Genomic DNA, 27,229 nt, shown 5'->3' on the forward strand with positions numbered 1-27,229 from the left:
GCATATTATCAAGAAACAGCGTTAAAATTATCGCCGCGTCAGCGGCAGAAAACTGCAGCTAAAGCGGCGACAATGGGCTTGATAATATGCCCTTGAGAATTCCCATAGAATCCCATGTTCTGGTGTGAACATGGGCGATAATTTTAACGCCGTGCTTGATAATATGCCCCCTAGGAAGCATTCTAGAGAATATATTTTGGCCCTGGTTGTGTGTTGTGGGGAAAGTTCAGCTCTATGAGCAAATAGGAAATTCCGAGGTATGTGATAATTATCGCATCCCGCACCGCTCCTTTGAGAGATTTAGCCAGCAAAAATCTGGCAAAATGTTTCAGAGAGAAATGCTCCATAAAATTATGAGAGGTCCAGAAATAGGTGGGATGAACACTGCTTAGATAAGTAAATCCCCATTTTCTCCTGCAAAACTTGGATTAGAAGGATGAGCGTTTTTATTATCGTTTTCAGGTCCAGTTATTAACCTTGGTATTCACAGGACTCCTAACTAGGGCCTTGCTTAAATGAATAGTGCAAAGGGTGCGGTGCTCATCCTGCATTCGAATGGAAATGCAAACCTTGAAAGAGGCAATGCCAACAAAATCCCAAGTGATCCAAAAGGCCATACTGTTTTTTCGTACTGTGCTGCCTGAATATCAAATCAGAAATAGCGATTAGACAGAATATTGAGAGTAAATTATCGACCACTACATATGTCTAGATTCTATATAGCTGACTACATATATATGTACATACATGATACATATATCTTCGAAGTATGCAGATGAGGAGTTAGGAATAGCAAATCTATGCTTCACATAGTACCTTCTGCTATTTTGTCCCTCACTGTTCTGTCCTGGATATGAGTATGCTGTGATATTGTTGGCGTCGATATTCAGAGACAGAGCAGTCCTCAACAAATTGTTGACTCAATGAAACCACTGAAATTGAGCAATGCAGATAACACGGATCTACTGGTATTCAGCCAAACTCAAACAGGTCTGACACACAGAAAGATTTGTAATTTTGCATCCACAATTATATAGTATAACATGTGTGGTTAACCTTCTATATTGAGTTTGAAGAAAGAAAGACAATCATTACATTCTTAAATATTTTTTTCCTGGACCTCAGATTTCCAGGCTCTCTTTGCTAGAGCTGGAGTGAAATAAGGTAGCAAAGGGAAGCAGACATAAAAGCATGATGAGTGCAACACCTCAGAAAACACATACTCATGATTGTTTTACTTCACCAACCTTCATGGGGACCTCTCCCAGGAATGTGGCTGGCTTGCATCACTCTTACTTTTATTGCCCAGTGCAGCCATTGTTCTTCAAGTTGTTGGAGGTTACCTTCATGTCATTAGGAATGGGGACGTTATTCCTTGTAAGAATGGCCAGATATTAAGAGTAGATCGTATCTTTTCACTATCCGTGGTGTATCAGTTAAATACCAGTTTACTTTCCGAATAAGAAGGGAGTAGAAAAAGGGTATTCGAAAGATTAATTGAAGATCGTGTGTATGAAACTTCGATCAATCAGCTTTGCTGCTGTTTCTCTCCCGCTGGAAGCGTGATTTCATCCCAATTGTAAGGATGAAAGATTTAAGCTACACTAGGTTCAACTTCACCTGGAGAGAACTCAGTTTCAACATTCATTTTCATTACTGCCAGCAAAGCTTGAGAAAAGTAAGCGGTGTGCAAAGATGTGAAGAATATGGCTTGCATTTCTTCATTTTTGCTGACATAAACTATAAATAGCCATGCAAGGTTTTTACCTACCTGTGGAACACAAATGATGAGAGCAATAAGGTAAATATCACTACTTAGCATTCCTTCACCTAGCCCCTTTTTGTATGTTGCCGGCCCACCGGCATCCAGCTCCAGGTCTGCCCACACAGCCCACAGGCTGCCATCTTGAAGTAATAGTTGTAAACCTCTCTGCCACTGTTGCTGACTTTTATTTATGCAGCTCTTCTTGCTATGTGCCTTTGGGTTGGACTCAGTATCAGATATATATGAAGGAGAAGTCCCAACAATTCTAGAGTAGGTGGTAAATGTCAATGTCTTGGTTGCTGCAATTAGTAGAAACCCCTCTGATGAGGTCATATGCTTTTGAAGGTGCATTTACTGTAGAGGCCTTCTGCCTTGAACAAAAGAAGGCAGCTCGTGTCTGTTGTATGCCAAGTCTTGTCATGGTTCTGGCATCGGTCGGGCTCACGATCATCTCCGTGTGGAATGCATGTTTGGAATGGTAGTGAGTATTCTACCCGGAGACGACGATGGGGGGAGGGGGGGCATCTGTTGCAGGCAGGGCTTCTTGAAGTGAACAAGACGACTTCATTTTCACTCACTGTGTCACGATTCGTCTTTGATCACCACAGTGTCCATGCACCTCTGCTTGATTGTCCTCAAGGACTTCCACTATTGGCTCAGACTGGACGCACCCTCCCAGACAAACCCTTGCTTTACTAGTCAGTGTAGGGTTAGTTCTGCCAGCAGTCTAAATATATTATTTTTAAACTTGTATCGGCTCATCCCTGTGCATAATATCGACATCTCCAAAGCAAGCAGCTGAAGCGGCATTTCCAGTAAACCTCTCACTAGGCCCATATCTATCCTCATAGGAGACACATTTGGCAATGGAAGGCATTGTAAAACGAATGACTTTCAGAATCACTAACAAAGATTATACAGCCTAAGCAAACCTGGGAGGTCTACCTAGAGAATGGCTTTTGCTTTGAGGTTACTGTTTGAAATCCCTCACTCTCAGATCACATTTCCTCGACAGAAATATCCGAAGAAAATAATGCTTCACTACAAAATTGATAACTCCTCCTTTTTCAAATTATTTTTAAAGCATATTTATACAGCACAAAGCACCGTTAAACTAAATACAGTCTTTAGTATACACACTTAGGGGGTCATTTGGATAGCGGGTGGATCACCACCGCCCGTATGGCGGTGGCGATCCACCCGCTAAAAGCCTCCACACGCTTAGGATTTCCCCCGCCAGATTACCATGGAGGGGGGACCCCGGCGGACGGAAAGACCGTCCGCCGGTTTTCCACCCGGTCGCAGAGTCGACCGGGCGGAAAAGCAGCTAACATGGTGGCGGTATCTGAGAGACACCGCCATCCATATCAGCATAAATACGGGGTTGTGCCTTTCCGTGGCAGCGTTGGCAGGTGTTTTGTTGCCATTGGGGGCGCGTAGCGGGCCCCCAGGGATTCTGGGGTGTGGGGGGTGCACATGGGGGTACCTATGGTACCCCCCTGCAGTTCCATGCACAACATGGCAGGCACCTTGCGGTGCCTGCCACGTTGTGCATGGAAGTCCACGACATGCATTCCTGGTACGCTCCGTACATACATGGATGGGGGTACGCTCCGTACATACACAGGTGGGGTGGGAGTATGCTCCGTACATACACGGGTGGGGGTACGCTCCGTATATACACGGGTGGGGGTACGCTCCGTACATACACGGGTGGGGGTACGCTCCGTACATACATGGGTGGGGTGGGGGTACGCTCTGTACATACACAGGTGGGGGTATGCTCCGTACAGACTCGGGTGGGGGTATGCTCCGTACATACACAGGTGGAGGTACGCTCCGTACATACACGGGTGGGGTGGGGGTACGCTCCATACATACACGGGTGGGGTGTTGGTACGCTCCGTACATATGCTGTTGGGGTGTTGGTACACTCCGTACATACACGGGTGGGGTGTTGGTACGCTCTGTACATACACTGGTGGGGGTTCGGCGCATACATCCGCGGCCGGGGGGGGCGTTTGGCGCGTACATACGGGGGCTGGGGGGGTGTTCAGTGCATACATACGGGGTCTGAGGTGGGGTGTTAGGCGCGAATGCGGGCACATGTCTCGATGGTTGCTATAGGAGTTCGGTCCGTACGGTGTTTTTTCCAATACGGTTGTAAAATCGGAAGGACGGGACGGATCGTACTTGCGCGGTCGGACTTCATTTTTCCGATTCGTACGGTAAATCGTCCGGGGATGTGTCGGACACATTTTCCAACCCGAGGATGTGTGGGGAAATTTTCCCAATGCGATTCGTATGGACTTTTTCCCATACGAATCGTACTTGGCAGTTTGTACGCTACTTGGACGATTCGTACGGAAAAAAATCCGGATACGATTCGTACGGGGAAAAATTTTCCAGGATCGGAATCGGCCCCTTATTAGGGTCCGCATGTCCCGGCTCTTAGAGACCAGGTAGCGGGAGCGTTGCGTGTTTATATGTACTGGTGAGTTACAGAGTTTCAAGCTTGGACACAGGTAATGCCACGCCCCGGTGATGGGTGTAACGTCAGATTGATGTATGGAGAGTAGAATGACACTGCTCCCAAGGCTCATGGGAATTGTAGTTCAGGATCTTTTATTCATATATTGTGGGCTGAGTGTGACCTCAACTGGCCACGCAGGGCGTCGAATTACCGTAATCCCAAATATGATGGGAATTGTAGTTCAGGGGATTTTTTTCATCTGGAGTCTGAATATACACGATTAGGAAAGACATTTAGTGCATGTAAGCCTGAATCATGAGGCAGTCAAACTTATACCTTACAATACAGGTATGTAGAGATGTCAGTGCCATGACATATAAGGCATTTAGGTGCCGATTCCGATCCTGGAAAAATATTCCCCGTACGAATCGTATCCGGATTTTTTTCCGTACGAATCGCACAAGTACCTTACAAACTGGCAAGTACGATTCGTATGGGAAAAAGTCCATACGAATCGCATTGGGAAAATTCCCTGACACGTCCTCGGGTCGGAAAATGTGTCCGACGCATCCCCGGACGATTTACCGTACGAATCGGAAAGATGAAGTCCGACCGCGCAAGTACGATCCGTCCCGTCCTTCCGATTTTACAACCGTATGGAACAAACACCGTCCGGAGCGAACCCCCATAGCAACCATGGAGACGTCCTAACAGGTGCCCGGTACGCTCTGAACCCCACCCCAGCCCCCGCATGTACGCGCTGTACCCCCACCCCAGCCGTGTAAGTACGGCACGTACCCCCACCCCCGTAGGTACGGCATGTCCCCCCACCCCCATAGGTATGGCGCATACCCCCACCCCCGTAGGTACGGCGCGTACCCCCACCCCCGTAGGTACGGCGCGTACCCCCACCCCCGTAGGTATGGCGCGTACCCCCAGCTGTGTAAGTACGGCGCGTACCCCCAGCCCCCACATGTATGCGCCGTACCCCCACCCCAGCCGTGTAAGTCCGGCGCAGACCCCCACCCGTGTAAGTATGGCGTGTACCCCACCCCCGTAGGTACGGCGCGTACCCCCACCCGTGTAAGTACGGCACTGGGGGTACACGCCGTACCTACGGGGGTGGGGGTACGCGCCGTACCTATGGGGGTGGGGGTACGCGCAGTACCTACGGGGGTGGGGGTACGCGCCATACTTACACAGCTGGGGTGAGGGTACGGCGCGTACATGTGGGGGCTGGGGGGGATGGCGCGTAGTTACAGGGGCTGGGGGGGGTTTGCCACGTACCGGGCCACCAATTCCGCTCGCATCGTGCCGTACTTCGCTTTTCTGGCACTTTTTGGGTGTCGTAAAAATTTTGCCGTCCGGACTGGTGTTTGTACGATTCATACTTCCTGGTTCGTAAAATGCAGCCTGCATGCATCCCGACGTCACGTCGGCGCTTTCCCGGATCACATTGGTATGTGTTTTTACAGTCGGTCGGTGTTTTTTCCGACTCGTACAGAAATGGTGTTTCCGTACGAATCGTACTAGCAAGTTTATAGGGTTTTTTGACCGGGTACGAGTCGGACGGAGAAAACACTCCGACCGACGGTTCGTTCCCGGTTTTTCCAGGATCGGAATCGGCACCTTAGTGTATGTGAACCTAAATCATGAGAGAGTCTTACTTTTACCTAACAGTACTGGTATGTAGAGATGTCTGTGCTGTGAAACACCCCATGATCCTAATATTTTGTGGAGAATACATAGATATACTATAGGATATGACCTGGCGTGTGGGTCTAAAGTCCATGTTTTGAAAACAAAAGGCGTCAGTCAACACTGCCCACATGGTATCTGGGTTCTCGGATTTTCGGGTTAGGACTCATTTGTGTGTTAATTGGCCTCTTGGAATGGAGTCACTGAGCCCTTGTTCATGGGTTTTAAGGCGGTATACCCATCTCTGTTCTTTCGCCAATAATCTTTTGGACAGCCCTGAACCTCCCCTGATTTTTTCAATTATCGTCCATTCAAGGTCATTGTCTGAATGTTGCATTTCCATGTAATGAGAGGTGAGTCTGGTAGCTTTTACACCCCTACGTATAGTGCTTTTATGCTCGCTAATACGTATTCTGACTTTTCTGGTGGTCATATTGATTTATCGGCTTTTGCAAGAGCACGTGATCATATATGTGACGTTTTCAGAGTTGCAGTCAGTGTGGCAACATTGTTCCCAATGTCGTGGTAGTCCAAGGTCAATTTTGGCAGTGTGGACTGTAAAACGGCATGCAACGCATGAGCCACACGTGTAGTGTCCTCTTACCTGCGGTTGATTCCATAGGATTAATTGTGTGATCTGTTGGGGTTTCCAGTTGTCAGTGTGGACCGAGGTATTTCATAGACTCCTGTTACGTTTAAAAGAAAAAATTGGTTTCTCATACTTAAGCTGATTGGAAGTCAGTATATTCCACTTGCTGTTTATGATCTTCTTGATTGTATTTGATGATAAATTAAAAGTTGTGACGCATATCAGAGAGTTAGTTTCTTTCTTTCTGTAGCTATCCAAGTCTGAAGAGTTCCTGCGAATTCATAAAAACTGTCCCACTGGAAGATTTTCTTTCGACTCGCATGGATGAGTACTATTGAAGTGTAGCAGGCTATTTCTGTTTGTTGGTTTTGTGTAGAGGGTACTCTCCAGTTTACCACCTCTGGCTATGATGTTAACATCCTGGAATGATATTTTATTTTCTTTCTTTTAACATCCCCTGAAACTCTGCTAATAAACGGATACCTGGAGGTTCCGGAGGATTTTTAATCTTTAAAAAAAAACTAGCCTATTCTACTAAGTGCTCCCTGAAATATGGTGGAGCTCACCCTGACCTTTAGGAGTCAGGATGAACCCAATGATGAAGCATGACACCACTAGAGTATGTGAGGGGTATTTAACAAAAAGGAATTGCTTCCATCCCTGCCATTAAACAGATGATATATCACCAAAAGAGAATAGTGCCCAGCTTATCGAATAACGAGGTGGAATACTTAATGTGAGTTCCAGTATCAATTTGGGAGTACGTATCCCTCCGACATCTCTTCCAGTAGTGTGGAAGAACCTGTCTACTCTTCTGGGTCGAAATAGGGGATTTCTCCCTGTTCTTTAGCCATATTTTTCATAGTATTTATCATACCATCTGTTGAATATGCATCAGGGAGGTACCTCCTGCATAGTCAATAGGTGACCTGCAGCACAAAATCAGAGCTGGGTTGCTAAGCCCCCAAATTGCACTTGTCGAAAAAGTATATTCTGAGCTTGTACTTTTTCAATTAATAGACCATACACTGCCTGAAAATGGCATGTGCCCCTAAATATTAATTCATATTTTTTGTGACATAATGTAGCAACTTTTTTACAGATACGTATTCTAAAGCATGAATATGTGGATGTGGTACAGAGATGCCAAAAACATAGGACATAGAGGTTTACACATTAGGTTATTGTTGTGATGGAAAAGTTCCTCTGATGGCAATAGACATGTACACCTGCCCTGAACACCCCAGCTGAGTTGATCTCTAGATCCTAGGTAGCGATTTATTAGTAATGTTCGTAGGTGGATCATGTGTTTATTGCCAGGGCTAGGCCTGTCCACAGATTGTGGTATTGGTAAGGACCGGGAGGGGCACCCAAAGCGTTACCCTCAAGTGCCTTTATCAGGAGGTAAGCAGCACAACTGTGGTGGTGGCAGCATACTGTGTTTTCAAGTAATAGTAATCAGTGGAGTGCACAGGCTTTCTTACCTGTGTCTCTGAAGTGGTGCTTCCTGCTCACTCATATAAAGTTCCATTGATGTGTGCTTAACGTGTCCTTGGCCTGCACTGGTTTGTATGTAGAGCTGAGCAACGAGTATGATTGCATGTGCATGCTGGGATGTTTGTGTGTGTCTGTCAAGTGGTGCAGTATATTAAAGTCAGCGCATGTCATTGTTTGTGCAATCTAGATTATAAGTGTGCATGTGAAAGGCACAATACATGGGGCTTCTGGGTTCCATTTTGGTAGATCCAGGTCTTACTGGAGGAACACGTGGGGGTAGAGAATTCACCCAGACAGATTTGTGGTTTGCTGCATTCCTGAGAGCTGAGTGGGACAACTATTAGAGGGAGGAAGAGCCAGACTCTTCAGTAAAGTTCAAAAGGGGCTCTTTGATTCTAAAGAGTGGTCATTGGCCAAAGGGGTCTGAGCACATCTCAGGAATGAAATTGGGTTGATAAGAGAATCATATGGTAGGGCTGGAGCCTTTATGACTTTTGTTACACATATTAATGAGGTTGACATCAAGGTGTGATCTTCTAGTCACTCCCATGCCTTGTGTTTCTGGCTATCAAGCATAAAGACACTGCTGTTGTTTAGATGGCTGTATGGAGGAAGAGCACAACAGAAGAGTGGGCACATAAAAGTGAGATTCCCCCGAACAAGTACTTCAAAAACAGAGAAACGTAATCACATTTGTTCTGGGATTTATGAAAAATTGATAGTTTGAGGCTACCAAATTGTAAATCATTGTAGAGAATTTCATTCAGTATGAGTTCTGCCAGTTGTGACCAGTAAAGGGGACTGATGGTCTGCCAGTCTCCCATGCTGGTTGAGGGAATATTACCTAGGACAATCAAGAGCACTCGCCCTTGAGCCTGGAGGGTTCAACGACAAAATATAGATGTTAAAAATATAGAAGTAAAAGATATTGATGCAAAAATATGGAATGCAAAAATATTGACTCCCTATAATTAAACATGTAAGTACAAAAATATCGAAAAAAATATTGATGTAATAAATATAGTTGTACAAAATATCAAATTGTATATATATATAAAATAAAATAATAAATATTAAATATGTTAACTAATACAATTAATTTACAAAAGTAGATTTAATATAAATAAAAAATATGCAAAAAATCAACTTAATATAAAAAAGTTAAACACACATACATAATAATTAATATACGTTTACTTTAAAACAGTTTATAAAGTATTAATTTTAATTTATTTTATCATTTTAAAATTATATAAAAAATTACAAATATACCTACATATCTATATATATATATATGTGTGTAGCAAATTACATAAAATCTAATTTAAAAAAATTCTATTATTAACAGTAGGGAATGTGTTGGATAGCAGAGAGGTGAAATTACTATTCCAACTCATGCACAAGCTGACAGGCACCACGCGCTGCCTGCCACCTGTCCGTGACAATGTAGGGGGGTACCATAGGTACCCCCCATGTGCATCCCCACCCCCCAATACCCTGGGGGGCAGCAACGGGCCCCCAACAGCAATATCCGCATGGCTTTCCATGGCTGGGACCCTGCCATGGAAAACCCTGTACTACTGCCCATACTAATATGGATGGCGGTGCCTAGCAGACACGCACCATATCCAGCCCCCTTTCCGCCCGGTAGACTGATCGACCGGCGGAAAACCGGCGGACAGTGTTTCTGTCCGCCGGGGTCCCCCCTCCATACTAATATAGCGGGGGAAATGGGTGGCAGGGTATGATGTAGGGCGGATCGCCACCGCCATGCGAGCAGTGGCGATCTGCCCTACATCATAATAGACCCCTAAGTTTCAATAAAAAAACTAAGAGTATTTAACAACTAATTATAAAGTAGTATTTAACAACTAATTATAAAGTAAGTACAATTAATTTACTCCACACACTGTACCCCTATAACAATGAAATCCACACACAAAACAATATGAACAAATACACTAATTAAATGTGAATTAATTAATTAATATTAATGATGAACTAATTTTTTATTAATTAAACAAAAATTATTTCCCACAGTTTACCCTATAAACCCACAACCCACACCTAAATATAATTACACAAATGTCATGTTTAATTTTCAATTAATTAATTAATATTAATCAACAACAAATTATTAATTAACTAAACATAAATTACTTCCAACCCTTTACCCCTTAAACCCCACAACCCACACCTAAACAAAATCACACAATTACCATATTTCATGATCAATTAATTAGTTAATATAAATTAACTAATTATTATTTAATTAAACATAAATTACTTCCCACCCTTTACCCCTAAAAACCCCACAACCCACACCAAAAATTAATTACACAATTTCGTAATTAATTTTCTATCAATTAATTAATATTAATTAAGAACTAATTATTTATTAATTAAAATAAAATGCTTCCCACCTTTTACGCCATAAACTCCACAACTCACACCTCAAAAAAATCACCCAATTCCCATAATTAACTATCAATTAATTAGTTAATATAAATTAACAACTATTTATTAATTAAACATAAATTACTTCCCACCCTTTACCCCTATAAACCCTACAACCCACAAGTAAAATTAATACAATTTCCATAGTTAATTTTCAACGAAATAATTATTATAAACAACAAATTATTAGTTGATCAAAAATGTGTTACTTCCTACCCTTTACCCCTATAAACCCCACAACCCATACTTAATGAAATGTAACTAATTACCATAGTTAATTATCAATTAATTAATTAATATTAATTAACAACCAATTAATAATTATTACAAATAGATTACTTCCCACAGTTAACGCTATAAAATTAAATTCAATAAATAAAAAAATAATCATTAATTTATTATAATTAAATTACTTCCCACTCTATTCTCCTATAAACCCACAACCCGCTGCGGAAATAAAAAATGCAAACTTTAATTAAAATAAAATTCATAACTACTAATAATTTAACACATATATTAAAAGCATAAACAATACTTATAAGAAAAACATACACCACGTACATTTAAAATATAAATTAAAACACATAACTCTAATTAAATAATCGATATTTTAAATATCCATATTTTTGCAAAAAATATTAATGACTTCGATATTTCTAAAAACGATATGTCTTACTTTAAATTCGATATTCTTGACTACGATATTCTTGCTGTCAATATTTCTGAATCACGATATTTCCAACTCGATATTTGTGTAAGTCGACATTTCCAACTCGATATTCTATCTCAGCACCGCCTGGAGGACCAGCTTCGACCTGAACTGAGACTAGAGGACCCTCTGAGGAGAATTAAATTGCCTCGAGGGAGAAGGTTTATTGGGGGACCCTGCGGAGTTGATCCTGAGAAGAGGGTGTGAGAGGGTGCTTGGTCCACGATGCCCGTATGCCAGGTGGGACTCTTAAGAGTCATTGCACTGATGCAGTTCTGAGGTGAAAATAGAGGGGTTCTCATGAACACTCTGGGGACCCGAAGCGGGACGTTGTCTTAAGTGTGTGGCTCGTAACCCCTTGATGCCAGGTGGGGGCCACAGTGAATCTTAAGGGCCATCGCCATGGTGCAGTGCTGTGATGTAGATAGGGCCGTCGTCCTGTACAGTGTTGTGACTCAAAGCAGGATACTGCTGTAAGTGTGTGGCTTGCGATCTCCGTATGCCAGGTGGGGGCTACAGAGGGACAGTATGCACTCAGAGCTGCTACTTTATCATCGGAACTCAAGTAGCACCCCTGACTAGCCATGAGAGACAGACAGCATTTACTGCAAAAAAGGAAGAGCGTCAAGCAGGTGAAGATCCTGTGCCAGATGCAACAACACTACCTCTCATGGCCTGCACCAGCCGAAGTTGACCATGAACCAAGGATGGTCCCGTTCCTTTCGTCTCCTCTCCAGCGGAAGCAGGTAAGACTGCACTTTGAACTTCAGAGCATCTTTGGTGCTTATGTGCTTTGACTGCCACGCTAAAGGTGCTGGATCACTTTTTTTTTTTTTTTTTTTTTTTTGAAACCGTTTATTACATGTTAAAAAGGGTTACAAGTATGGGCCTACAACCATCCGGCCGGCCGCTAGAGTGGCAGAAGCATATGACATACCTACAGTAAGAGTCTCTTGGCGGCGCAGATCGGTAAAGCAGGAGATATCAATAGCGCAGGCCACATAACTCCAAGCCCACAATACGGTTTCCTTTTTTCAAAACAGAACAACACAAAAAACCACACCCGCAAGGCAACCCGCCATCCAAAATGACGGCACGTGCTCCTTAAGTGGGGGATCCCAACCAGCAGCCAAACTCTGAAGAGGGGAATGGGAATAAATCAGGGACAGGGGAACCACATGCCCGCGGCTGGGGGAGGGGGTCGGCTAGGGGGACGGAGCTGGTGAGGCGGCCGGTAGCAGTGGCGGCTCACAAATACCCCCGCGATAGGCGTTCCAGGGGCCCCAGATTTTCACCCACGCCCCAGGCTTACCCCTCGCCACATACACTACCTTTTCACGAAACATACACCAATCCATGTGTTCTTTCCAGGCCAACACCGCTGGGGGCCACCGGGATCCCCACAATTGAGCAATGTCGCGCTTAGCTATCATGTATCCCAGAGTCACCCACCGCGTCTGCGGGACCGAATAGTCATTTGGTTCCCACACATTCAGCAAGCATCTCCTCGCTTCAGGCAACAGCGCAACACGCGTCACCACACGCAGGACCTCATGCACACCACGCCAGAATCGCTCCACCTGTGGGCATTCCCACAGAATATGCATGAAAGTTGCCAAGGCACCACAGCCACGCTTACACAATCCGTCACCAACAAAGCCCATACGTAGAAGCCTTGGCCCCGTCACGTAAACCCGGTGGAGGATCTTAAGCTGGACGAAGCGAAGGCGAGCCGGGATGGCCACCTACTTCGGAGAGGCCACCGCGGAAATCCAGTCCTCGTCGTCCAGTTCCAGCCCGTCGGCAACCCAGGCCTCGCGGAGACTAGTCAGCAGGCACGATCTGTCGTTGATCAGTTTTTTATATATAAGGGAGATCGTGCTGTCTGGGACATGGCCATCCAGCACTCTGTCCTCCAGGGGGGAAGACTCCGGAATGGACGCGACATCAGGGAAGACGGAGCCCAGCGCGTGGCGGACTTGTAAGTACCGAAAGTACTCACTGCCTTGCAGCTGAAATTCCGTCCGCAGCGTCTCAAAAGTTTTGAATCCACCCCTTGTCCAGAGGTCTCCCACTGTGCTGATTCCGATCGTGTCCCACTTCTCGAAGCCCTTCGATGTCCACAGGGAGCCCAACCTCTCAGACGCATATAGCGGTGTCGCCCGGGTCAAACGGTCCTTCCACCCCATCGCTGCATTAGCCGCGTGCCAGACACGCACCATGACACGCGTCGGTCCCGTCAGACGGGAGTTGGGCGCGCCAGAGTAGAGCGCTCGATTGTAGTCGCCACCGGGCAGGAGCATCTTGTCCATTTCAAATGCCGGGTTCAGGGCGGGCCCGTAAAGGCCATGATTAATCGCAGCTAGCTGGGAGGCCCAGTAATACCGTTTAATGTCCGGGAGGGCAACCCCCCCATCGTACCACGGGAGCGTCAATTTAGCCAGAGCAATACGCGGCCTCCCGTCCCAGAACAGGCGCCGCTGCAGGCTCTCCACCTCACGGAAGTAGCGCGCCGGAACCAAGTCCATAGTGTTCTGAAGCGCATACAGAAAGCGCGGCAAGGACATCATCTTAAACAAGGCCGCTCGGCCAAGCGGCGAAAGCGGAAGACGCCGCCAGCGCGCAACGTCCTCCCGCAAGCGCTGGAGGGGGGGTAGTAGGTTCTGCTCGTAGCGGGCCTCCGGGTCAAGAGTAATATATATACCCAGGTACCGGAACCCCTGGGAGGCAATCTGGATCGGGCAGTCCCGTGGTAGGGCCGGAGCCTCCCCGGAGAGCACATACACGCAGGATTTCGCCCAGTTGATGACAAGGCCTGAGTTGCGACCGAAGGAGCGCAAAACATCAACCAGGACAATCAGCGAGTTACGCGGGGAGGCGAGATACAAAAGGATATCATCGGCGTAGAGGGACACACGGTCCTCATGCTCGGGGGTCCAGCGGAGACCACGGATGGAGGGGTGCCACCGCAGCCACTCCGCCAAGGGCTCCAAGGCCAATGCAAACAGGAGCGGTGACAAGGGGCAACCCTGACGCGTGCCCCGCCCCAGCGCGAAGGGGGCCGAGACTCGCCCATTCACCACCACCTGCGCCAATGGGCCCGAATACAACAATTTGACCCAGCTAATGAATCCCGGTCCAAATCCAAATTTCGCCAGCATCGCCCAGATGTATGGCCATTCAAGCGTGTCAAACGCCATGGTGGCATCTAAGGACGCCAAGATGGCCGGCTCCCGCACAAACGGGACACGCGCGAGCACCCCATGCAAGCGTCGCAGATTAAGAGCCGTGTTGCGATGGGGTATAAAGCCAGATTGGTCTTGGTGGACCAAATCGCCCACCACGCCAACCAGCCGGTTGGCCAGTACCTTGGCGAGGATTTTGGGCTCCGCGTTCAAGAGCGAGATAGGCCTATAGGATGTAACCCGCTCACGGGGTCTCCCCTCCTTGTGGATCACCACGATTGTGGCCAGACGCTGGTCCGGCGGGAGGGAACCCTGCGAGTGGGCCGCCAGGAACATGGCGCGCAGGTGGGGCGCCAGTACATCCGGTCGCAGCTTGTAGAGCTCGATGGGGATACCATTGGGGCCCATGGCCTTGCCGGATGCGACCGAGCGAATGGCCAGGGCAATTTCGTCCGAGGTGGGAGGAGCGTCCAGCAAATCCCTGTCCTCCACCGTAAGGGAGGGCAGCGCGATGTCCCGAAGCAGGGCATGGGAATCTTCCTCCGAGCAGGGAGAAACCGGGGAGTACACCTCGCGGAAGTAATCCGCGAAGCAGGCGACAATGGCTTCCGGCTCGGTGACAGGCACACCATCCATCCCCTCAATCAAAGGAACCACACGACTCGCTCTCTCCCTCTTGTCCAACCACGCAATCAATTTACCAGCCTTATCACCCACATCGTACAGTCGCCCCTGTTGCTCTCTACTGAGGCCCCTGGCCGCCTCCGTGACGAGGGCCCTATAGGCCGCCTGCTTGAGGTGCAGAACATGCAACTTGGCGTCTGTTACCCCGCTCCCCAGGTCACCCTCTAGTTCCGCAATTTCGGCCTCCACCCGGGTTACCTCCTCCCGCTCGCGCCTCCGGGCATGGGAGATAAAGGAGAGGGCCTCCCCTCTGAGAACTACCTTAAAAGCCTCCCACAGGGAGATGGCCGAAGGGACAGACCCTACATTCTCATCAAAGTATCGCTGTAAGGATTTGATCAAGTCGGCACGAATAGTGGGGTCACGCAAGTACCAAGCATTGATTGGAGCCACCCTGCCCTCCCCCCTAGGGAAGACATCGAAATGTAACAGTACTGGGGAGTGATCTGAAATGCCCCGCGCCAGATGGCACACCTCTCCCACCCTCCCAGCATAGGCCGCCGGGACAAGGATGTAATCAAGCCGCGAGAGGCTACCATGGGCACCCGAGTGGAAGGTGTATTGCCGCTGTGCGGGATGCTTTAGTCGCCAGCAATCCACCAGGCCCAGAGTATCTAAAAGGCCGGACAGCCAGGCCTGTGCCCGGGGGAGGTCCCTAGGGGGATGGCGATCCATAGACCCAGAAACTACCGCATTAAAGTCCCCCCCAACCACCAGCAGGCCACCCGGGAGGTCCAGGAGGAGGCGCCCCAAATCCGCAAATGTAGTAGATTGTAACCCAGGCGGGACGTACACTGATATAAAAACAAACACTCTACCCTCCATTCTACCCACCAGAACAGTGTAGCGTCCCCTCTCATCATGGCGCACCTCATCAATCTCCAACGGGAGCGAGTTCTTAATCATGATACCCACCCCCCGCGAGCCCGAGGTGAAGCCCGAGTGGGCCACCAAACGATAGCCTCGCCGATTCATGGCATGAAAGGAGTTACCTATAAGGTGCGTCTCCTGCAGGAAGATAACATCTGGTGAGATACGTTTCAGGTACTGCAGGACCACACCACGCTTAATCCTGTCCCCCAGGCCGTTAACATTCCATGACAACACAGTCAAATCCCTACCCCCCATCATACGTAGAAGCAATCAGTCGTCCCCCACAGAGCATCTCGAGAGCAACAATACAGTAAAGGGCTTGCCTTGCGGTGCAAACAAACAACACACCCCCCCACCCCCCCATCCCAACAGAACTCCCCCCTCCCTGCACCCCTGCATGAGCCCAGACAGCCCCCCCAAAGTGCAGTGTGCCTGTCGCCCCATAGATGAAAAACTAACTAGTCCCCCAGAGGAGGAGGGAAGCCCCCAACAGACCCCACACGACCTCCATCGGAGGGGAACATAAACGATCAGAAAATGGTAAAGGAATGTTGTCCAGAGCAAGGCCTATTCTTCACCCCTCAGTTCTGATCCGGTGGGCCCTCCCCGCCAACCGCACCCCCCCACCCCCCCGGCCCCGATCTCCAGGCAGAGTGTCCAACCAGTCCCCAGCCGCCTCGGGTCGGTCAAAAAAGTGCGTGCGCCCATCCACCTCCACCCTTAGCTTAGCTGGAAAAAGCATTGAGTACTTAAGGTTCAGGTCCCGTAGGCGACGTTTAACTCCAAGAAAACTCAGTCTCAGTTTTTGGACCGCCGGAGTAAAGTCTGGGTAGAAATGCACGTCCATGTTATCAAGCTTGACCGGTCCCTGTTGCCTGGAGGTCTGCAGGATAGCGTCTCTGTCCCGGAAATTAAAAATCCGGGCAATAAGAGGCCGCGGCGGGGCACCGGCCTTAGGTCTGCCCCCAGGGACCCGGTGAGCACGTTCCACCGCAAAAAGCTTACTCAGCCCCCGGGGCTGGAGATGGGTAAGGATCAATTCTTCCACAAAAAGATCTGCCGCCTCCGCCTCTCGTCCCTCCGGCACTCCCACAATGCGAACGTTATTCCTCCGGGCCCGACCCTCGGAATCCTCCAGTCACCGGTCCATCAGGGCGCTCGCCTGGCCAAGCCGGCGCACCTCCTTTTGGAGGGCCACCACGTCCGTCGTGAGGCTTGTTGTGGTGTGGGCCAGGGAATCGACCCGGTCGTTGGTTTTGGACAAGTCAGCCCTCACAAGGCTAACATCCACCAGGACCGAGTCTATCTTTTGCGCTAGGGTGTCGAAGCGCTGGTCCACTGAGGCCTTCATCTCTGCGATGGCGCCCATGACGTCCCAGAGGGTCAGATCCACCGGTTGAGCAGATGCCTCCGTCGGGCCCGCCGGGGATGTGTGCGATGTCTCCGGAGATCCCTTCTGGAGGGTGTAGCGGTCCATACTGTTGGATTGAGGCGCCGGGCCGCGGCGGGTCGTCTTCACCTTCGCCCGGTCGCCATCTTGTTTGGTGGACATGCCTGCTCTCCCACCGTCGCGCCAATCTCCTCGAAAGGGCCGATGAACCAGTTCACGGGTTCCGGGGGGGGGGGGGGAGGGCGACCACTGGGCCGCAGGACGACTCACGGCCGGCGGGTCAGCCGGGCACCTGGACAAGGCCACACCACCGCACCCCGCTCCGCAACCCTACCTCGCTTGAGGGCAAGGAGAGCGCAAAAGCGAAAGTGAAAGCACGGGGTACGCGAGTCGCCCAGCCCTGCCCACCGCTGTTGTTCGCTTTGTCCCCGGATCGCCCCACTACTCCAATCCGGGGGGCCAGCGCGGAGAAGGCCGCAATCTTCAATCGGTGCTCCCACCGGTGTCCGGGGTCCGATTCGAAAAGGAAAAACGGATGGCGCCTCAGCTCGGGTTCACCGATGCAGTCCCCTCAACAAGGACAGGATATAGCCAGGATTAATTCAGGAGGTCGTGGTGGTCCTCGGGAGCCTCGCACCTACGCGGCCATCTTGGTTGCGCGCTTGCTGGATCACTTTTGACTTTAAATAACCATTGTGGGACTTCTAAAATTGTATTCTTAACAGGGCCTAACTTGAATGTTGTCATAAGTAAATGAGTAATAGCCCCAGTCCGTAGCTGTGCTAGAATACAGATCTTATGAAAAGTGTGTTATTATTTAATGTGTACCGTATTTCACTTTGTGGGTGTGCATAAATACTATCATTTTCTAAAATCAGGTATTTAGCTGGTCATTCTTTTATCGAGTTTGCTGTACATACATTGAGTTGTGAGCCTGTGTCTGCTCTACACCTACCTCTTTCCCAAGAAGTCTTGATCTGCTCAACTCATGCTACCACTGAGAGTCAAGTGCAGATAGGGTAACTGAACCCGAAACAGGCCAGACTCTGGGACATCAGGAGTAAAAGGCCTTAACAACCACAGTTAGGCCCAGCAGCTCCTGTCTGCACGTGGCCATCTAAAAAGGGTTCTGAAAATGATATTAGTATCTCATACGCTTTCTGTCATGAATTATCTATATTCTATGTCTGCCTTTTCCTTGTGCTTTACAACAGAATATATGTTATGATGTGAAGATATACAATTGTAAGACATGGCTCCTTCTATCCACAACAAAAGGTTGTAGAGATGCTTTTTGAGATTGTAGAACATCCTAATGATGTGGTACTGAATAATGTAATTAAAAATGAGGACCATTGCTTTGCAAATGTACCCCATATTCATTGTATTTTATTCGGTAGTTGTAAGTTGGTCACAAAGAAACATTTTGGTTCAAAGCCTGTTCACGCACCCAAAGCAATGTTCACAAAACTCCAGCCATTGACATCACCTATTCTATTTGTACTCAAATCGGTTTAAACGCCTATCACATTCCATTTGACCTCATTATATGTTCCCATCTGATCTTCAATGGTGAAATGCAACTCTCAATTCACACCGCCTCAACAGTAAGCTCTGCTCACTACAACATGCCACTTGTCAGTAAATATTGATCCAATTTTTCTTCAGTTCCTCTACCAGCCTGACACTTCCTTTTGTCCAGAGTTAGACTACTGCAATATCCTTCTCCTAAATCCAACACTTTACACCTTCCGTCCACTCAATCCCCAACACTTTCCAGAACCATTTACATCTTTAGCCGCTGAGATCAGACAGACTATATAATAGGGAACAATACAGCTTCTTTTACACCCATACCTCGAACCATTCACTTGTACAGTCTTATACATTCTTTGCTCTCTCAATCTGAATGCCGTTTAACTTTCAGACAAGTATCTTACATTATCCAAATTTATTTTCCTCTGTCACCTGGCACCCATTAATAGGGATTCATTTTCTTTTGTACCTTAAGACTGGCATGTAATGTAACTTAGGCAAACTTGACGATTTGCCTCTGTTCCAATATAATTAGTTAGATACCAAACCATAATTTCAGATCAACAGATTCAGCATAAATAAACCTCAACAAGGTAAACAGAATGTCAGTTGCATACAGGATTTCATGCCCCCTTGTATGGAAATCGAGAATGCATAACCCATTTTGCACTGAAAATGTATTTAACTTTTGGAAACATCTACTGTTAAATGTTGTAGGGCACAATTGGATTTTATGTCAAAAATATTTATGAATACTTACTAGGAAACGATACACATGAAAATTGAATGGCTTCCGAAAGTATTTTTCGTCATCTCCATAATACAAGCGTTCACACGCAGGATCATATTTCAGGTCTCGCCACTCTCCGTTGTACACATACTCGCATCGGCCACCAAAATATTTAGGATCAAATACAGGTTGAGCATTTTCCTGTGTTAGAGCATTAAATCTTCATGTGGAAAACACAAATGAGATGTATATTTTATGTAAAAATACATTTAACACATAACACATAGCTTAGAATCCTAAAGAAGGAAACATTTGCTAGAATCTCGTTCAATTAGAACACTTCAGAAGTCTTCCTAGAATTAAGCAAATCTGAAAAGCAAAAAAAGACTGATATATTATCTCCAAATATTTCAATAACGCCTTGCTAAATATAATAAAGCAATTAATACTTTGAAAGATAAAAATACGATAAAATCTGTATGTAAACATCAGTACAAAAAAGTCTGTAGCCTGTATATAGTCTCACTAGTATGGTCTCCATGAATGTAATGTAACATTATTCTTAATTTGTAAGATTGGTCATCTAGAGATCCTTTTCAATTAGATATCCCTAGTGGGTTCTATCATTCAGAATAGAACATACAGTCCAATGAATACTCTTTGGCCTATGCCTTTTGGAGTACATCAAAAGCAGCCTATACAAATCATAACAGATGAACCTGTAAGTGCCTTGTTGTGGAAGTCGTATAAAGGAGGTTAACATTTATTGCAAGTGCCAATGTTAAACTGGTATTTGGAGGTAGTGCACTTACAGATATTTTTAGAATCAAAGAATCACAAGCCCTTTTACTTTTAAGCGATTATCGTCCACATTGCAAGTATTTTGTGTGAGGCAAAGTACCAGCCGCGGCTGGTGCAGGTAAGAACGGTGGGGCAGGTAGTGGGGTGAGGGGGGGATCAACATACAGTGACGAGGGAGAATAAAATGTTTTTAAAAGTAAAACACTTACCTTGTGCTCTCTGCATCTCCGACTCGGCGATGCGGCGAGCGCAAGGTAAGTGTTTTTCTCTTTAAATATTTGTATTCTTCCTCGTGGTTGTATGTCGACTCCTCCCCTCACCCCACCCCACCTCTCTTACCTGCACCGGCCTCTGCTGCAAAGCACAAAGATCAGGATTCCTCAAGTGCATCATCGAACATTCGAAATGACAGCCTCACTTAGTACATAGAGAGATAATCCCAGACAGGGTTAGGATTGGAGAATTAGATATTGTGCAGACGACAAACAGCTTTTCAACAAATACAGCAACTGATGTTCAATGAAAGGGCTATTACCTTGGATCTTGTTCTACAAGAAGAAACCATAACGCCATGCTTTGATCAAAATGGCCAACCTGTATTATGAGGAGGAGCGTGGAAGGCTATTCGTGTGCAGGTGGTGAACAAACAAGGGGCATATCAACAAGGGCTTTATCTCTGCTTTTTTGGCTTTAAAAGCCAAAAAAGCAGAGATAAAACTAGCACCCTATCAACAACAGGGTGCTAACACTCAAATTTGCATGTTAGCACCCTTTTACTCTACGCTTCCCCTTGCATCTCTAATGAGATGCAAAGGGGGCGTTCCAGAGTAAAATAATAGGAGAAATGTCGCTAAGCGACATTTCTCCTATTATCAAGAATGTCGCTAACCCTGTTAGAGACAAAAAAAGCAGCGCTAACCGCGGTTAACGCTGCTTTTTTACGTCTGCTAATTTTCAGACTTAGCCATGATATCCTATGGAAGGAGGATATCATGGCTAAGTTTGCCTGTCCCTATCAACAAGGTAACGTGTGATTATCGCTGGGTTTCCAGCGATAATCTCACGTTAGCCTGTTAGCGTGTGGATTTTTATCGCTATTGAGATAAGCGTTGCTAATAGCATGCTATCTCAGCGATAAAAATTCACGCTAGCCGGCGATAATTATCCTCACGCTAAGAGCGCTGAGCGATAATTATCGCCGGTTGTTGTTGATATGCCCCCAAGTACTTTACATGCCTGGACTTGGGCATTTTTTTTCCATTAGCTTGCAAAGTTGCTCTGCCTATATTTTGGAACAGAAACACTCCAAAAGTTGCTTTTTAAGGAAGCTGTCTGCCAGTTCTGGAGTGCCGAATATGATTATGAGTATTAGCCTTTATCGATGGATAGAAATGTTGGTTTTACATGACATTTTTGCCAACTCTTGTGTTCCAGTGCTGCATTTCAAAACTAAGCCTCCTTTACTTTTCACGTACAGGTGATCATCATTATCTTTGGTTGAAAAGTTCCCTTACACAGTATTAATTCTCTGATAGTAATGTGATGCCCTAATGTTAGGGCAATAGTGTTGAATTCTCAGGGACAAGGTCAGTGTTTGCATACTAACACCTTGTGCGTTATGGAATCCTGGAAAGAAGAGGACAGCAAAGTAGAGAAAGGCAGGCGATATAATATGGGGCACATTTATTTTAATAAATCATGCAGCGCAGCAAACCACCCTGCTGCGCTGCGTGTTTGGGAAAGGGAAGGATTGCACCATATGTAACATTATACGGCGCATTTGTGTCTTTTCCATGTGCTGGCTCACTCTTGCCTACCTAGCTCCAACGCAGGAGCCTGCATTGTAAGAAGGACCGTTTTTGTGCAGGAAAGAGCACATTCCTGCAAGAAACAATCCTCTTAGGCATTTTCTTTTCCTATGTGTGCTGCAGAATGAAACACGAAGAAATAAAGATATTTCTTTATAATATAATATAATGATATAATAAAACCCTGTTGGACATCAGAACTAGGGAAGTAGCGTATCTCTCCCCAATGATTTGCTGCTCCAACGTTTTTCCTCTAAATATCGAAAGGCCAGTACCATGCAAGACCTGACTGTAAGCTAAACACCTCCGACCCTCTGCCCCGGGCTGACACGTCTGACCTAGGTTATCTTAGCCCTAAGTTTATCCTCTGTAATGTCAGATCCCTAGCTAAACATCCCATTGAAATATGGGACATGATTAGTGCCCACTCCCCAGAAGTATGTTTTTTCACAGAAACCTGGTTAAATCCCACAAACCATCCACAGATTAATCTAGCAATCCCTGAAGGCTACACATTTATTCACCTTGATAGAGAGGAAAAAAAGGGGGGTGGTATAGCAATTGCTTTTAAAAACTGTCTAAATGTCCAATGGACTGCCACGCATAGTACTGACAGCCTGGAACTGGGCTTCTTAAAACTAACCAGATCCCCGTCTGATAGCTGGAATGGTGCCCTGATTTACCGGCCCCCTGGACCAAGAACCCACTTCTCAAATGAATTAGTTGAGCTGATCGCTATGCAAGTCCTAGCATCCAGCAACTTTATTCTGCTTGGAGACTTTAATTTCCACGGCGAAGACCCATTGAACCCAGATCTAACAATCTCTTAAATAGTTTAAATCAAATTGGACTTTCCCAACTTGTAACTGCTCCCACGCATAGGGCAGGGCACGCCCTAGACTTAATCATTACCAACATTGATCATTTATACTGTCATCCCCCCCTTCCCTTAACATGGTCGGACCACTCTATGGTCTTATTCTCCATTCGATGTCAGTATATTAACTCTCAATCTGGACCCGTAGTACGAGCGAAGCAACTACGCAGACCTTGGAATAACTTATCCCTGGAGGCATTTGAGGCGGTATTCCACTCACATCCACCGGCTGATACTTCGGCCGACCTCAATGTCTCAGGGATGCTGGAGAACTTTAACACCAGCTTAATGTCGGCTTTCGACTCCTTAATCCCCGAAAAAAAATGCTGTCCTTCCAAACAGCGATTATCAGCTCCCTGGTTCACTGTGGAGCTTCGCGCTGAGAAATCCAGGTGTAAAGTCCTGGAGTGACGCTGGAGAGCCAGTAAAACCCTGTTGGATAGACAGACCTACAAACTATCCCTGTCAAAATATCACCAAAGCATAAAAACAGCGAGAAAACTTTTATCCTGAAACAAATCGACCAGGCCACCAACTCATCTAAAGCATTATTTAGTATAGTCAAAGATTTCGTCTCACCCCAAGCCTGCAGACTGCCTCAAATAGAATCACAGGAACTTTGCAACTCCCTTGCTGCCCATTTTCATGAAAAAATCACTCTGATTTATGCCAACTTTTCCACCTCCCTAGCCCAGAATTCAGCCTCTCCCATAAGTTCCTTAGAAAGGAGCCTCCCGACTGCCTGCACCCTTAAACAATTTGAACCTATTTCTATAAATGAGGTCACAAATCTGTTATCCTCGGCTAAATCTGGCTCACCCAGTGACCTCTGCCCTCCCAGAATTATGGCTCTCTTAGCTACATGCTGTGCCCCGGAAATCCAAGGAATTTTCAACTGTTCCATCAACCCAGGCATAATTCCCCCCACTTGGAAGGAAGCATACGTTCGCCCTATCTTGAAAAAAACGTCTGTGGACCCCCAGGTACATAGTAACTACCGCCCCATATCTCTGCTACCCTTGTTGGGCAAACAACACGAATCGGCCATAAACAGGCAGCTGAGTCTCTATCTGGAGTCCAACAACCTCTTGGACCCATTACAATCAGGATTCCGTCCGGGATTCAGCACCGAAACCGCAATCCTGGCGATGACCGATTCACTGAGGCGAGAAATGGAGGAGGATCAGTAATCCTGGTCCTCCTGGATCTCTCCGCCGCTTTTGACACCATCGCACACTCCAAGCTGGTGGAGAGATTACTTTCTTGCGGCATCCAAGATCAAGCCTTAAAATGGCTGCAGAATTTTCTCTCTGACAGATATCAAACAATCATGTTAGGGCCCTACCGTTCAGAGAAGTCCTGTCTGGATAAAGGTGTAACCCAGGGTTCCTGCCTCAGTCCTACACTGTTTAATGTGTACATGTCCCCATTAGCTAAAGTAGCAGAGTCATTTGGATTTGAGATAGTCTCATACGCAGACGACACCCAGCTTATCTTCAAAATTAACCCTGACGTAGAATCAGAATACCTATGCTTCTCGGCTGGCATGCTCGCCATTTCTAATTGGATGACGGGAAACTGTCTCCAATTGAATCCAAGCAAGACCGAAATCATGCTAATAGGGAAAGCCCCTCCTTTCTGGACCCATGATTGGTGGCCTTCTGAGATGGGTGTCGCCCCTCCCCATAAACAAGTAGTGAAAAACCTGGGGTTTAAACTTGACCGGGCTATATTCATGAAAGAACACATAGCAGCGATCTCCAGCTCCTTCGTCTCTTACGGAAGATTCTGCCCTACCTCTCCATCAAGCATCGCAGAACCCTAGTCCAGGCCATGGTGATCAGCCGCCTTGACTACGGAAATGCTTTGCTGGCAGAATTAGGCCCGACGCTGTTTAAAAAACTGCAGGTCATCCAAAATACCGCTGCCCGAATGATTCCAAACCGTCCTGCGGGCTCTCCTTCTGCTGCAAGACCTCAACTGGCTTCCGGTCGGGAAACGATCATACTTTAAGACCAGCTGTCTTACGTACAATGCCCTAAATGGCAAAGGCCCCAAATATCTGTTAAGAAGGCTCGCTAAACAGACTTCGTCCCGCAACCTTAGATCAAATTCCCTTGGGCTTCTGACGGTCTCCCGAATCCGTCTTTCCCGTTCCGGGGGAAAGGCTTTCTCGTATCTTGCCCCTCGCTATTGGAATATGCTACCTATTTCCCTTCGTGGATGTACTTCTCTCAGTACTTTCAGGAAACAACTGAAAACGTTTCTGTTCTGATCTTCGGTAATCGCTCTCCCGTCCCATCTTTTTTCCTCCTCGGACTTCGACTAGGTACAGCGCCGAGATGCCCCAGGGTGAGTCGTGCGCTTTAGAAATTCCCCTAACATAACAACATAACATAACATGTTTCTCTTCTTTACGCCTCACCTGGCACCTTAGCACTATGACGTTTCCCATGTCTACCAGTGTTAGTAAATATGGGAATGCACCAAAATCCAATGGTGGATGCATGGGAACACCCACACTCCACACTTGGAACGCCTCCCTGGGGCAGAGTAATTGAGCCATACAATGGGATGCAAGGGTGACGCAACCACTAAATTAGATTCATCAAGCCACTCGTGGCCCTGCGTAGCCATGCGTGGCCTGATAAATCTAGGGTAATGCAACACAGCGCAAATCGCGGCGTTGCAGTACCTTAGATTTATCAGGCCATGCATGGCCACGCAGGGCCAGGTTTGGGTTGATAAATCTAATTTAGTAGTTGCGTCACCCTTGCATCCCATTGTATGGTCCAAGGGTGATGCAACTCTTTGATAAATATGCCTCTGTGTCTTCCAAAACTCTGGATAGCATCATTTATCCAATGTATAGCATTGTGAGAAACTGATTGTTGTCAAAATCAGCTGCGTCAAATGTAAAGAGAGGATCAGTAACATTAACAATTGTCAAAATGTGAATGTAATTGGAGCATTTGTTCATATTTTTAAATGTATTTGCCCATCAATGAGTAAAAATTAACATTCGCATAACTTACGGGACTTAAAGTGTTTATGAGATAAAGAGGTCGCTTCTCTCAAGCATGAATCATTTAAGCTGCAGTCAGCGCATCACTTTGGCTCATAGATGAAGTCTCTGCTTGGCCAATGTATATGCTATATTTTGATCTCTAAACACCCATGCCAGATTTTGAATAGTATTACATATTGTTAAAATCACTAAAACTTATGTTTAACTAACTAATTGACACATGTGAGCTTAGTGAACAAGATAAGGATACCAGAACTATAAGTTGCACCAAACGGAAGAACATTTCATTTGTGAAAATTATAATTATAGGTACGTGAGTTCACTCTGCCCTAGAATACTTGCTAATATAATCTAATTTGGTTATAAATTTAATGTTCTTTAAAAATAGATTAATGTCTACCCCCTATGGAAAAAGAATACATGCTATTGGATTAGAATGTCACAATTTTGAAATGTTTTAACACCATCAAATGTTGATTGCCCTTGTTTAAAGCCAGTGGCATTCCATGCAGGTAAGCGCGGTGGGGCAGGGTTGGAAGTGTGGGCATGGCAAATGACAGAATAAGGAAAATAAAATAAACAAATATATAAAACCACCTACCTTGGGCTCGCCGCGATGCCAAATCAGCGATCCATTAGACGGTGGCCTAACGTGGCCACTGTCTCATGGATGTGGGGTAAGGGTTGACTCTCCACAACCATTTGTCAGTTCAGTTGATGTAGGTCTAATAATTGTCTGATTTCTCCAGTTCTCTTTTAGGCCACATCCATCGGTGAAACCATGAAGATACAGAGATAGGCTCAATTATTTATTTATTCTGCCTATTGTCTAATGTCTCCTCAACACCATTATGTGTGGAGACTGGAAGATTGCATACTTTCTGTTTGATGAGCATTTCCTAATTTCCAGCTTGATGAAACGTTGGAATCCTTTTCAATGCACCAAACTTCCAGCAAAAACACCTTCATATTCCATAATCATGTCTCGCAGGAAGACTGGGTTAAACATTTTGAATCACAATATACATGTAGCCCACTTGAACCAACCATGGAAGGTCTTGGCTATGTGTTTTATGAAGAGGAGGCCTTTACCTGCAGGAATGTAGAGATAGCTCTTGGTGCAGTGGTA

The 27,229-nt window shown here is 46.4% G+C and overlaps 1 protein-coding gene across 1 annotated transcript in view; it reads right to left on the reverse strand.

Moving 5' to 3' along the window:
• C8A (complement C8 alpha chain) overlaps nucleotides 1-27,229 on the reverse strand; it is a 447,843-nt gene that overhangs the window by 271,269 nt on the left and 149,345 nt on the right. Inside the window, exon 5 of the mRNA XM_085602506.1 lies at nucleotides 19,617-19,806. Within this exon, the coding sequence (XP_085458632.1) occupies nucleotides 19,617-19,806 (190 nt within the window). The remainder of the gene's footprint in view (nucleotides 1-19,616; nucleotides 19,807-27,229) is intronic.

This window comes from Triturus cristatus, chromosome 4_2, assembly GCF_964204655.1.
Source record: "Triturus cristatus chromosome 4_2, aTriCri1.1, whole genome shotgun sequence".
Lineage (NCBI taxonomy): Eukaryota > Metazoa > Chordata > Amphibia > Caudata > Salamandridae > Triturus > Triturus cristatus.